At 55.7% G+C, this 13,232-nt stretch overlaps 1 protein-coding gene across 1 annotated transcript; it reads left to right on the top strand.

The window, feature by feature from the left end:
* Positions 1 to 529: 529 nt before the first annotated feature.
* Positions 530 to 13,219, top strand: LOC123825936 (butyrophilin subfamily 3 member A3-like; the record flags this gene model as incomplete). Its single annotated transcript, XM_045849572.1, has 10 exons — positions 530 to 547; positions 4,387 to 4,519; positions 4,732 to 5,073; positions 6,708 to 6,989; positions 10,087 to 10,245; positions 10,357 to 10,377; positions 10,458 to 10,484; positions 11,685 to 11,711; positions 12,120 to 12,146; positions 12,621 to 13,219. Coding segments are annotated over exons 1-10 (1,620 nt in total), but the record flags the coding sequence as incomplete, so codon positions are not given.
* Between the last annotated feature and the right edge of the window lie 13 nt (positions 13,220 to 13,232).

Below are 13,232 nucleotides of genomic sequence, written 5' to 3'. Positions count from 1 at the left end.
TCTGACCCCGCAGGGTGTGGTGGGGAGCCCGGGCTCCCACCCCTGCCGCCCTCAGTAAGTAACGGGGGTCCTTCCCTGCCCCTCGCGGTGTGCGGGTGAAACACGGAATGAAGGAGCTCGGAGGAGAGGCCGTCAGAGGAGATGGCGTCAGCGCGCAGGCAAATCAGCGGAGGGCCTTCCCGCAGACACGCAAGTGGAGCTTCTGTCGTCCGTGCTTTTGGCCCGAACACGGGACTGACCCGCTTCTGTCTCCACGGGAAACGGGAGGGAGACACGTGTCTCGGGGAAGCCCCGTGGGAACCAGGCGGAGACAGCGTGAAGCTTCCACAGGCCTGGAACCGCCAAAGACTGCGGGCACCCCACCCCCACCCCCACCCTCCACCGTCGCCTGAACCGGGGCAGGGGCTGGAACTGACCCGCCGGGACCGGAGCTCAGGCGTCCAGCCGCGGGAACGGGCACCGCGAGGCTCTGCTGTTTCAGCCGCCCCGAGGGGACCCCCAGACCTGGGGGCCACGGGCCGCTGTTCGGCGTGTTCGCGGGCGTATGGTTCGTAGGGAGACGTCCTCACCGATGGGGGAGGGCGGGCGGGGCAATGTCAACCAGATACTTGTCCGTCTGCACCAGAAAAGCTCTGTGCTCCGCCTCCGGCCCAGCTAAGGGGCTCTGACAGCATTAACGTGGAGGGAAACAAGGGCGTTGTTAGGTTTCAGAACGAAGGTGAGTTTTTGAGTGTCCAAGTTCTCTCCCTTGGACAAGCAGAGCAGAGCCCCGCAGGCCTGGAGGCGCCGCGTTCCCGCGGACAGACGGTCCTCCCGGAGCAGCGCCACCTGCAGGGCCTGCGCCGTTAGTGGCAGGACGTCAACACACTGCGCCTGCAGTGAAGCGCCGTGGCCACCAGGGGGCGGAGGAGCCTCAAGATCCCCCTCTGAGAAGGTAGAGGAAGAGGGAGAAGGGGAAGGGCAATGATCGGACGCAGGGGGAGGGGAAGACGGGATAGAGACAGAGCTGGAGTTCTGCAGCTTTCGGCCTCCGAAAGGAGAGACCCGGAGGGCTGATCGGTCCGGCTTGCAGCCTGGAGCCCAAGTCCATCAGTCAGGCCCAAGCGAGACCGCCGGAGCAGGTGCGCCCGGAGCCCTGCCGACCCACGACTGAGACAAAGAAATGTCCACAGAGAATCCCCCGAGAGGTTCGGCGTGCGCTCTGAGGCACGATTGCATTAGAAAGGTGTCTAGTCACATGCAGCCAGTGCAGAGTAAAGGTTCGCACCATTATTATTACTAGTTTCTCTAATGACGGAAACTCCTCGCCACTGATTAGTTCGGAGTCCACTGGGGCAGGTCTGTGGATCCCAGCAGCTGACTCGTCTTGCTGAGCACGACGGTGGGGGAGGAAGGGCAGGAGGAAGCGCTCCTGCTGCCCCACCCCAAGGAGGGTGTCGGAGACAGGGTGAACTCCCGGCTTCAAGTGGTTGAAGGGCCCCAGGGGTGAGAAGAGGCCCCTGCGCCGGAAAATGCGTTTCCAACTGCGGGCTTTCCCTGAAGTCTAGTGAAGTGAGGAGACAGCACTTCATCCCACAGATGAAATAACAGATCCCAGATGCAATGTACCAGAATGGATCAAGTGCATTTGCGGGGAAATAGTGATGGCAATTTCTGTCTGTCTCTTATCTCTCTTTTTTCCTGGTCTGAATGCACCAGAGGCTTGGGCACCTGCCTCTCTCACTAACCCTTTCCTTGAACTGTGCAACTGGGAAATAGACTAGGGCCTTGCCTGCAGATGGGATCAAAGGTCAGCGCTCCCTGGGGTTGACACTGAGTTCCCAGCGCCGACTGGACGTCCTGGAGTCAAGGCCTCGGGCGCAGCCCACTTTGGAAACACACAGAACTCGGACTGAGAGGCATGTGCTGCCACCTTCCTGCACTGGATAGCCTTCGTGGGCGCCCCGAAGTGAGACGAGCATTGCTGGAGGGCATCCTACTGAGGACGAACAATACCCAGCACACACACACGCAGAGCGGAAGAGATCATCTGAACGCAGGGTTTATCTGATGAAAATGGACTTTTCACGTGTGATGTTCCATCCCATTTCCCATTTGCCTCCCAGCACCACATACAGGTCTGGAGGAGAAGCGCATCAGGACTGGAGTTCCTGGGAAACTCCTAGAGATGCAAGACCTCCTGCCCAGAAATCCTCAGCTGGAGGCTCACGTCTAGGGTGGACATTGGCTGCTTCTCTGTGTCAGTGTACCCTGGTCCCTGCAGGGACGGCTGCAATGTTTCCCTGAGTGTGAGCCTCTCTGGAGAAACACAAGCCAACAACTTTCGCCTGCAAACCATCGGCCCAAACCACTCCCATCAACAAGGTGATGGGCACAGTGTGGTACCTGTCTCTCCCAAACTGCTGAGAAGCAGCAGGGAACAGATGGGGCACAAGGGAGCAGCCACCTCCACCCCAGAACCCACATTCACACCATGGAATGCATCTCAGTCCATCAGCCACAGTCACACTCAGGCCCTGGGAGCTCAACTCACAGCCTTGAGACCTAAACACAGTGTCTCTGGAGGCCCCAGGCCACAGGTAGACCCTGCTGGTCCCCAAGTCCCCTGACAGACACACTCACATCCTCTCCCATCCAACCTCAGAGAACACAGACCCTGCAGCAGAGGGAAGTGAGCACACCTGAAACCCAGGTGCAGCTCAGATGAGGGGCAGAGGGTGGATGGACCTTCTCAGCAACGCCCCCATGAACCTTCTCTGGAAAACCTGGAACCTGCCCATCGGCCCCTGACAGCACCGCCCGGGGGAACCTGAACACGGTGCTGCCTGGGAGTGGATCTGAGACCTGAGTGTCACAGGGGCCAGGACAGATGGCAGGGGCCTGCCCTCTCTCTGTCACTCCTGCACGGGGCTCTGCTGTCAAAGTCGTTAGCCAACGACCTCAGTGACCCTGTGAGTCCTGCACCCTCCTCTGCTCCCACACTGCCCTCTGATGCTCTGTCCTGGTTCCTCTGCTGAACACACTGTGACACAAGTGACATGAAGCGGGTGTGTACAGTGAGGTACTGCTCACACACACTCACACCCAGGACTGATTCACACAAGTGAGCACAGAGACAGACACACAGAGGGTGGGAGTCAGGGCTGGAGCTGGTCTGCACTGCCCCATCCAACACGGGGTCCCAGTTCAGGCCAATTTTTCCTTCTGGTCTCTGCCCAGCAACTGATGAAACATACGGCTTCAAGCCAATCAAAGGAATGTCTTCACACAGGGACTTTGCCCTGTGTCTGGCAGAGAGGAAGCTGTCTTTGTCCCCACCCTCCTTCCTGGTCGGAGACTCAGCTCTAATGGAGAACGTCCCAGTGCCTGAGCTCTGGGATCTTCAGCTGGAGAAGAAAGGGTAATTGCGGGGCAGTTGGTGAGAGCCAGGGCCCCAGGGTCCCTTAGGAGAGAGGCTGAGAAGTGGCTGAGCCCGCAGGTGGAGCGTGGAGCAGGGCAGGTAAGGTCTGCACTGGGACACCTGTGGGAGGGAGACAACGGGAACCAGGGAGCTGGACACCTGCCCGTCCCTGGGAACTTCCTGTGGTCAGAGAGGGGCAAGGACCCTCACAGTCTCTCCTGCTCGTCTGTGGAAACTGGGAACGTGTTCTAGGAGATTCCAGAAGAGAAGTTGACACCAAACCCAGGTGTGACTTCCTGCCACTTGAAAGCCAATAACTGAGAGACAGGGACTGGTGGGAGGAAAGTAGGTCCATGCAAGAGCCCGCGGCTCGAGAATATGGGGTCTCAGCTCAAAGAACGTCTGAACAATTGGACACAGGCAGGGGCTTTTGTAACGACTGAAATGGGAAGGAAAAAAATACACAACAAAGACACGAGAAGCGGATGCTGAGAGTTCTCCTTTTGAGGACAAAGTGCAAGCAACGCAGTCTGCTCAGATAACTAGTAGAAGGTCAGCAGATCTCCCAGAGCATAAAGATCCGGCTGAGTAGCAGCGAGGTGAGGGGTCAGGAGGTCCTTTCTGCTGTGCCGAGCACGGCCTGCAGGGGGCAGCAGTGGGACCGGGGACTCAGAGGAGAGGGGCCTGCCTTCCTCAGAGGGTGATGCTGGGGGCGCCCACCTGGCTGTGGCAGGAAGTGTGGGTGAGGGGGGGATTCTGAGTTCGTTCCCACAGGAGAGCCCCACACTTCCTGATGGAGAGGGTTAAGGTACATCCATTACCATTCCCTACTTTATGGGTGATTTCCCTCTTGGGATCCAAGGTGAAGAAAATCCCCAGTGGACATCTGCAGAGGAGACTCTGGGTCAGCAGTCATTGCGTTTGCACACCCCCTGTCAGCCCTGGAGAGGCAGCGGCTCCATGTGGAATCCTCCACCTTTTACCAGGTCGTCACTGCTCCCCAGCCCCTGTTGGTGTCTCTCTCTGCCCAGCAGGGAAGGATGGTGAGGTGCCTGATCCCCCGTCTGCCTGCCCTCCCTGTCTGCCTTGCCGTGGTCCAGCTGCTCAGCCCCTGCTCAGGTAGGACCTGCTCTGCGTTCGTGCACCTGAACCTTTACCTTGGGGCCCAGTCAGACCCCTGGGCTCCCCAACCCCTGCAAGACCGTCCAGACGCACCTGTGTGAGGACTGAGTTCCTGTCTAGGTGTCTCTCCCCTCGCCCTCCCTGCTGGGGCACCCCCTGGCCCTCGGGCCCCAGCTCCCTCTGACGGAGCCCCCCCTTCTGATGACCAGCTCAGTTTGCTGTGGTTGGACCCCCCGATCCCATCGTGGCCATGGTGGGTGAAGACGCTGAGCTGCCCTGTCACCTGTTCCCGGAGATGAGCGCTGAGACCATGGAGCTGATGTGGGAGCGATCCAGCCCCAGGCAGGTCGTGCACACGTACGCACACGGGCAGGAGGACACGCCGGCAGCAGAGTATCGAGGGAGAACTTCGATTTTAGGAGAGGACATCACTGTGGGGAAGGCTGCTCTCCGGATTCGAGACGTCAGAGCCTCTGACAGAGGAACCTACCTGTGTTATTTCCAAGATGGAGACTTCTATGCAAAAGCCCTGGTGGAGCTGAAGGTTGCAGGTGAGCCTCAGGTTTGATCTGAGCTTGTTTCCTGTGGGGTCAGGAGCAGAGGCTCCAGGCCCACCTGAGAGCACTCTCGGCTCCCCACCAGCACCTGCCCCCCTGCCTCCCTCCCTGCTTCTCTGAGGCCCGTGACAGACCCAGGTCGTCCCCCAGGAAGGGCTACTCCTGCATCCAGTAAAGAGTCCCTCACACTGCCCACCAGGTCTCAGCAGGGAAGTGGAGGTCGGGGACGGGAAGGAGGAGGAGACTGCCCCCCCACAGTGAGGGCCACACAGGTGTTTGGGTTCAGTGTGTCCCAGATAGTGGCCGTGGGACCCCAGGTGCCCGCTGCTGTGGGTCCAGGGGGCTGAGCTGCAGGGACAGCACCTGCGGTGCCCACACCCTCCAACCAAAGGCCCCGGGACACACGTGCAGTTGAACAGGGTGTGTCCATCCCTGGAGCAGGGAGGGGGGATGCACAGGGGAGGAAACCGGGGTGTCTCGGAGAGGGGGTGTCAGGGAGGACTGGGTGTGACCCCTGGGCTGTCAGGGGACTTGGGGGGATGTGGAAGCAGGGCTCTGCTCTGGGCTGGATGCTGTCAGGAAGGTGCAGGGGTGTCATGGGTCACTCCCAGCCAGGACAGGGAGGGAGGTCACTGCTGTGGTCTGCACACTGTTCCTGCTTCCTCTGTGCTCAGACTGACTGCTGAGTGGTCTTGGCTTTGTCCTGACCTGTCCCAGTGACAAAGTGACCTTGTCTGAGGTGCTGCCCCATGAAAGTGCTCGTGTCCGGGTGTCAGGGCTGCACTTCACCTTCTCAGGACTCAGCCCTGCCCTGTGGCTTCTGCCTGGTGGGTCCCTGGGGAGCCCGGCAGGGGACAGACTGTGGAGGGTCCTGGCTTTGTCCCTGAAGGGCCAGAGCTAGCTATAGTTCCTTCTGGAGAATGCAGGTTTTGAAGCTGGTCTTCCATACATGACTCTATTCTTCAATAGGCTTCTACCACCTTGTCTTGTATTTTGGGGTTCAAGGACAGGTAATCACAACTTCACTGTTCCTGTCCCTGAGTTAACTCTCTTCTGTGGAAAAGTTATCCCCTCTCTACCACCAAATTATAAAAACTTCCTTTGCTGAAAAAAGAGGTTGATAACCCCATCCTTAATACATCAGAGTTTTCCGAGGGCCCTAGCATATAACCCACTGCTTGGGCATCAGGAAGACAAGGTTCATGTCTTTTCCTCCACACGGCAGGGCAAAGCTTAAACAGGACAGGCAGAATGAATTGAGGCACTGGGGTGCGACCTGCTTCAGCTAAGGGGGATACATTTACATGGTTGCCCAGCGTGGGGTGAGGGGTTGTTCCAGGAACCAGCATGTCTGGGCCATGGGGAAGGGAGGGTCCAGCAATCTCTAAGGGGAATTAGGAGAAACAAACTCTGTTCTGGCTCAGATCCCCCTGGATCCAGCACGAGGGTCCAGCGGTGGTCAGGCAGGGGTCACACTGTGGGTCAGTCTCTCCTGCACAGCACACTCTGGGGACAGCTCCTGTGAATCCCTGCTGGGCTCATCCAGGGTGGGTGTGCCCCTCCCTGCTGTGGAGACCCCCACCAGTGCAGAGGGCTCCCCAGGATTCAGACTCACTTTTCCTCCCCAGCACTGGGCTCTGATCCCCACGTTGAAATGAAGGGCTACGAGGCTGGAGGGATCCGTCTGGAGTGCACGTCTGCCGGCTGGTACCCGCAGCCCCAGATCAAGTGGAGAGACACCAGGGGACACAGCTTGTCTGCTGAGGCAGCACCTGAAGCTGCAGACCCCCAGGGCCTTTATGCAGCCTCAGCCTCTGTGATCCTGGAGGACAGCTCTGGGGAGGGGGTCTCCTGTGTCATCAGAAACCCCCTGCTCAGCCAGGAGAAGTCAGCCACGGTTTCCATCTCAGGTGAGTGCCCTGCCCATTGCCCTGGGCTCCGTGGTGCCCCTGGGGGAAGGTGTGGTTGTCTGCTGCTGACCTGGGTCTGTGCAGGGAACAGAAGGGACAGAGCAGGGACCTGCTGCTCCTTCCCCATGAAGCTACTCATGTCACAGACACCTGAGCACTTCCTGTGTGCCACTAACTGTGACGGACAATGGGAAATGGGGACATATGGTCAAGATCAGCAAGGACATGGTAAAAGGGGAGAAAACATGTAGTATGTAAATATTTAAAAATATGTAAAAAATATCAAATTTTACAGGAAGAGCTATTTTCCATAATGTATAAAACAACCCATTAGAAAATATTCAAAAACAAGAATTATCATAGGTCTGGCCAAGATGGAGTCATAGGTAGAAAGTCTTCTCTTCCTAGCACAACCAAAAGAAGGATAAACAGCCAATCTAAAAACATTAAACAACCAGAGGTGCTAGAAAATCAAGCTCCACAGAAATCCGACACTCAAGGAGTTAAAGAAACATTCACTCAGATGGGTGGGAGGGCAGAGATGGACAGCCAAGCAGAGAGGACCTGCAGCAAGGTGGGGTGTTGCGCAGCTGAGGCGGGGCTGCCTGAACGGGAAACTAAAGACTCAAAGCTAGCTGTAAACTATGTTGGGGGGGTTGCCATGGGGGAGAAAGTCCCGGTCTCAGGAGAGAGTTCATTGGAAAGTGGGGCTGCAGCAGATCAAGCAAGCCACATTTCCCCTCTCTGACCCGTGCCCCACAGACAGCGCCACCACAGCACAGCAAAGAGGGTTGCCCTGCCCAGGTGAATACCTAAGGCCCCACCCCCTTACAACATAATGGTTCACTGAAACAAAGAAATATGTCCCAAATGAAAGAACAGATCGAAGCTCCAGAAAAAGAGCTAAGTGACCAGGAGATAGCCAACCTATCTGATGCAGAGTTCAAAATACTGGTGATCAGGCTGCTCACAGAACTAATTGAGCTCAGTTGAAAAATGAAGGAACACATGAAGGCTACCCAAAATGAAATGAAGCAGAAAATTCAGGAAACCAACAGTGATGGGAAGGAAACCAGAACTCAAATCAATGATTTGGAACAAAAGGAAGAAATAAACATCCAACCAGAACAGAATGAAGAAACAAGAATTCAAAAAAATGAGGAAAGTCTTAGGAAACTCTGGGACAACTTTAAACACTCTAACATCAGAATCATAGGGGTGCCAGAAGAAGAACAAGAGTAGGAAATTGAATGCTTATTTGAACAAATAATGAAGGAAAACTTCCCCAATCTGGTGAAGGAAATAGACTTCCAGGAAGGCTAGAGAGTCCAAAAGAAGTTGGACCCAAAGAGGAACACACCAAGACACATCATCATTAAGTTACCCAAGATTAAAGATGAAGAGAGAATCTTAACAGCACCAAGAGAGAAGGAGACAGTTACCCACCAAGGAGTTCCCATAAGACTGTCAGCTGATTTCTCAAAAGAGAGCTTGCAGTCAAGAAGGGGTGGAAAGAAGAATTCAAAGTCATGAAAGGCAAGGACCTACATCCAAGATGACTCTATCCAGCAAAGCTCTCATTTAGAATGGAAGGGCAGATAAAGTGCTTCCCAGGTAAGGTAAAATTAAAGGAGTTCATCATCACCAAGCCCTTGTTATATGAAATGTTAAAGGGACTTATCTAGGAAATGGAAGAAGATCAAAAAACTATGAACAGTAAAATGACAACAAACTTAAAACTGTCAACAACTGAACCTAAAAAAATGAAAACAAAAACTAAGCAAACAACTAGAACAGGAACAGAATTAGAGAAATGGAGATCACATGGAGGGTTTTAGTGGTGAGGGGGAGGGGAAGAATGTGGGGATAGGTACAGAGAATAAGAAGCATAATTGGTAGGCATAAAGTAGATGAGGAAAGGTTAAGAATGGTATAGGAAACAGAAGTCAAAGGATTTATGTGTACAACCCATGAACATAAACTAAGGGAGGGAATGCTGGAGGGTTGGGGGGTGCAGGGCAGAGTGGAGATAAAAGGGGGGGGGGACATTGGGAAAACAGTAATAGCATAATCAATGAAATACACTGAATTCTTTTTTATTTTTTATTTTTATTTTTATCAGTTCACAGAAAAGTAAATAACTTATGAAAGCATACCAATCTCACTGAGTAGGGAGATGATTTCCACCCATGAGATTAGCAACAAACGAAAAAAGAAGGTGCTTGATAATGCCCCCTGATGGGGCGACTGTGGGGAGGCAGCCACCCTTAGATGTTTTGTTGCTAAAATTTTGTATATTTTGGGTGCTATTTGGTATAATGTCTACTGGGGCAATAGACATCTTTAGGCAGGGGGCAATAGAGTTATCTTTATCTAAACTATTTATTTATTGATCCAAATTACCACTTCTGAGAATTTATCTGACAGATCAGCTTCCATTACTGTGTAATGACCCACATAAAAGGTTATTTCCTGCACCATAACTGTAACAACAAAGAGTCAGAGATGGTGCAAGCGCCCCCGAGGGGCCGTGTGTGCAGGGGGCGCTGCCCTGTGAGAGCAGACACAGACCTGCCCCCTGTGCTGAGGCGGGAAGGTCGCCCAGACCCAGGGGAGCAGAGGAAACCTGCAGCTCAACCAGTATAGACTGATACGTGGTATGAACAAGAAAAAAACATAAAAATCTATTTATATTTTTAAAATTTAACAAACACTTGCATGGCACTCGCTGTGTGTCAGGCACTATATAAGCATTAATTTAATCCTCTTACTGAACAGGACCCCAGGAAGGAATGGTTGGGTCATTAGTTCAAGGTCACAGAGCTAGTCAGGCAGGAGATCCTGAATTTGAAGGCTGGCCCTCCAGCCCCGAAGTTCAGGTTCTTAATCACCAGAGTAAGATTCTAACCAGAAGCTAGTCAGTGCGGGGCGGAGGGAGTGGACAGAGATTTCAACGATTCCGCACGCCTTGTTGGTGTTTGAACTGTTCCCATGAGACAGTCCGACCGTTCCGGACAGCACCACTGTGTGGCGGTGAGGGGTCTGGGCACTTCGGGAAGACAATGGTCACTCAGCGGCTGAGGCTCACCCTTCGCAGGGCCCTTCTTCCGGAGCGCGCAGCCCTGGGTGGTGGCCTTCGCGGTGACCCTGCTGGTTCTGCTGGTGACCCTGGCGGGGGCAGGGAGTTTCCTTTGGAGACAGCAGAGGAAGACCGAGGTTCTGCGGCAGGAGAAGACGAGGGAGCAAAGCAACAACGGTGAGACCCCGCCGCAGGAGGGCGCCACCTCCCCACCGCAGCCGGCACCCAGCGCGCGGAAACTCCCCTGGGTCCTCCTCTGAGGACTTTCTTTTTCCTGCTTATTTTCAGAAAGGCTGCAGGACGAACTCAGTAAGTCCCGATCCCCAGCCCCGCGCGTCCTGCGGACCCTGGGGACACAGGTCACCAAGGCCTCCTCTTGTTCCCTGCAGGGTGGAAAAAAAGCCAGTACAGACCACGTGAGTGCCCCGGACCCGCATCTCAGCCTCTCTGCTCCGATAATTCAGCCCCTTCCCTCCCCCCTAACCGCCCAGGGGAAGGAGGAGGACGCTGGTGTGGGGACCAGGCAGGGGTCTGTCTGAGTGGGGAAGGGGCTGCGGTGTCTCTCCATCAGGGGGCGCTCGAGCCGGGACACCCGGCAACCCTGAAAAGGAAAGGGGGAGGGGGAGGTGACTCAGTGTGGGAGTCCTTCCCTCCCTGGTTGATTCTCACACTCTGTAGACAACCAGGAAGAAAAACAGAAGGTAAGAAACATGTCCCTTAAACACAGGAGTGGCCGTGTGAGTTGTCACAGACTTACCGTTACTGCTGAAAAAATAGTACCTGAATTTTTCCCATTAAGTTGTCCAATTGTTTCTGGAAGTGGTCAGGAAATCATACAGATTGAGGTGGATGGATTCCAGCACACAGGTACACACACGTGTGCCCAGGGCGACCCTATGCCCAGGTGCACCCAGGTCCTGGAGTAAAGTGGTCACCCCTCATCCCAGGGCGATGTGGTCCAACACCACAGGTAGCACCAAGCACTGAACACACGAGGTTTTTCCTGTTCACATAAAGAAGGCTTCTCATTGGCACAGCATCACTGCAGCATCGCTGTTCTTGAAGGTTGGAGGTGTTATTAAGTAAAACATGGGTGACTGAACACCAGCGCTGTGATACTGAAGCGTCCATCTGACACAGAGACGCTCTTCAGTGACTAAGGGGGGGAGGATCCCCAGGATGGACGTGCTGGATTCGGGGGGATTTGTGAGGGGGCAGGCAGGAGCAGACAGCAGGGGACCACCTCACGCTGCTCAGACTGATGTGCAATTTAAAAGTTCTGAATTGTTTGTTTCTGCAATTTTCCAATTTTTATTTTCTGGCTATGGATGATAGAAGGCAAACAAACTTTAGAAAACAAACTGTATAAGCGGTGCCTCCTGCACAGACGTGGACAGGACAGCTGTGCGGTGACCCTGGGACAGCCCGTGCAGGCCGCCTGGGGGTCCTGAGCTGCAGCTGATGGAAAGAGGAGGGGGCGCCGGGGAGGGACCAGGCAGAGGGGGAGGTGGGGGGGCGGGGGGCACACAAGGAGATGACGGGGGGGGGGGGCACAAGGGAGAGGAAAGAACCAACTCAGAAAGGACAGTTCAGGTGACTGTCTGTCTCCATTGCAGGTGAGGAGCCCTCTCAGGCCTATGCAGGTGAGTGAGCCTGAGGCTCTCTGGTTTCCAGGCTCCTGTGGGGGAAGCACCTGCAGCCTTTCCTGCTGGGGGAGGGGCCATCCCGTCCGGCTCAGAGGCTCATTCTCTGTGTCTGCACCACCCCCTCCTGTCTGGTCACTCAGAGAGGACCTTCCAGACCCAGTGTGCCCTCACCCTGCTGACACCCACGCCCACACCCGGCACAGCCTGGTCGTGTCCCCACGGCCCCAGCGTGATGGGGGGAAGCCCACCACTGGGAGAGGGTTCAGCCTGGCCCACAGAGCTGCAGATGAGGGGAGTGGACGTTGGGGGGACTGAGGAGAGGAGAGAGAAGAGGCTCAGTGAGGACAGTGGGTGGGGACGGACAGAGAGAATGACCTTTCCTTGTCTGTGTCTCCTTCCTTCCAGCGTGGAAGACGGCCCTCTTCCAGCCTGGTGAGTGGGTCCCTCTGTGTCCCCAGGACAACCCCCGAGAGCCCCTGCTCCCTCTTTCCTCTCCAGCTGTTGACTGGGACAGTTCTGGTGGGTGACCTGAGGTTGAGGTCTCAAAGGTGTGCCCACCTGCTGCCAAGAGACCAAGGACCAGGGATAGAGGCTGTCCTGGGGCCCACAGGTCTCTGTGGGAGGCAGAGGCAGGAGGGGCGGGGCTGCAGGGAGGGGGAAGGGGACCTGACCAGGCTCAGGCTGACCCAGGTCCTGCAGGAAGGGACTAGGAGGGACGGCAGGAGGCTGCTCAGTGAGGGCACGACCGACCGCTGTGGTTCCTTGGCTTTGCTGATGGACCCCTTCAGGGCAGGTCGGGGCCCCCACTCGCTGGAGTGTGGCCTCCGGCCCAGAGCCTGGTCTTGAAGGCTGAGGCTCTGAGGTCCAGGCACCATGGCTGACCCCCCGCCCTCTGACCCCCTGCAGAGGATGTGTTTCTGGATCCAGACTCTGCGCACCCCAACCTCCTGGTTTCTGAGGACAAGAGGAGACTGCAGCAGGCAGACAGAAGGCAGAACCTGCCAGAAAACCCCGAGAGATTTCAGGGGAATCTCTGTGTGCTGGGCTCGGAGAGCTTCACGTCAGGGAGACACTTCTGGGAGGTGGGGGTGGGGAACAGGGCACAGTGGCAAGTAGGGGTGTGCAGGGAGAATGTGGAGAGAAAAAACTGGGTTAAAATTAACCCAGAGAATGGGTTCTGGGTCCTGGGGCGATATCCTGGGAGTTACTACCGAGCTCTCACATATCCCCGGACCAAACTGACCATTGTCCACACCCCTGAAAAGGTGGGGGTTTTCCTGGACTGTGAGCTGGGGGAGGTCTCGTTCTACAATGCCCTCGACGGGTCTCACATCTTCACCTTCCCACACACCCGCTTCTCTGGGCCTCTGAGGCCTGTTTTCAGGATCTTCGAAAAGGAACACACTCCCTTGACCATTTGCCCAGCGCAGGAAGGAGTGGGGGCATCCCTTGTGCCTGACCCAGGGCCTGACCCTTCCCTGGAGACCCCGGTGTCCACGGGCTCAGCTGATGGGAATG

This window comes from Phyllostomus hastatus, unplaced genomic scaffold (assembly GCF_019186645.2).
Source record: "Phyllostomus hastatus isolate PE091 unplaced genomic scaffold, TTU_PhHast_1.1 phas_contig_772, whole genome shotgun sequence".
NCBI lineage: Eukaryota > Metazoa > Chordata > Mammalia > Chiroptera > Phyllostomidae > Phyllostomus > Phyllostomus hastatus.
Note: the sequence above shows the minus strand (reverse complement) of the source record. Positions and strands in the feature narration are given on the sequence as shown.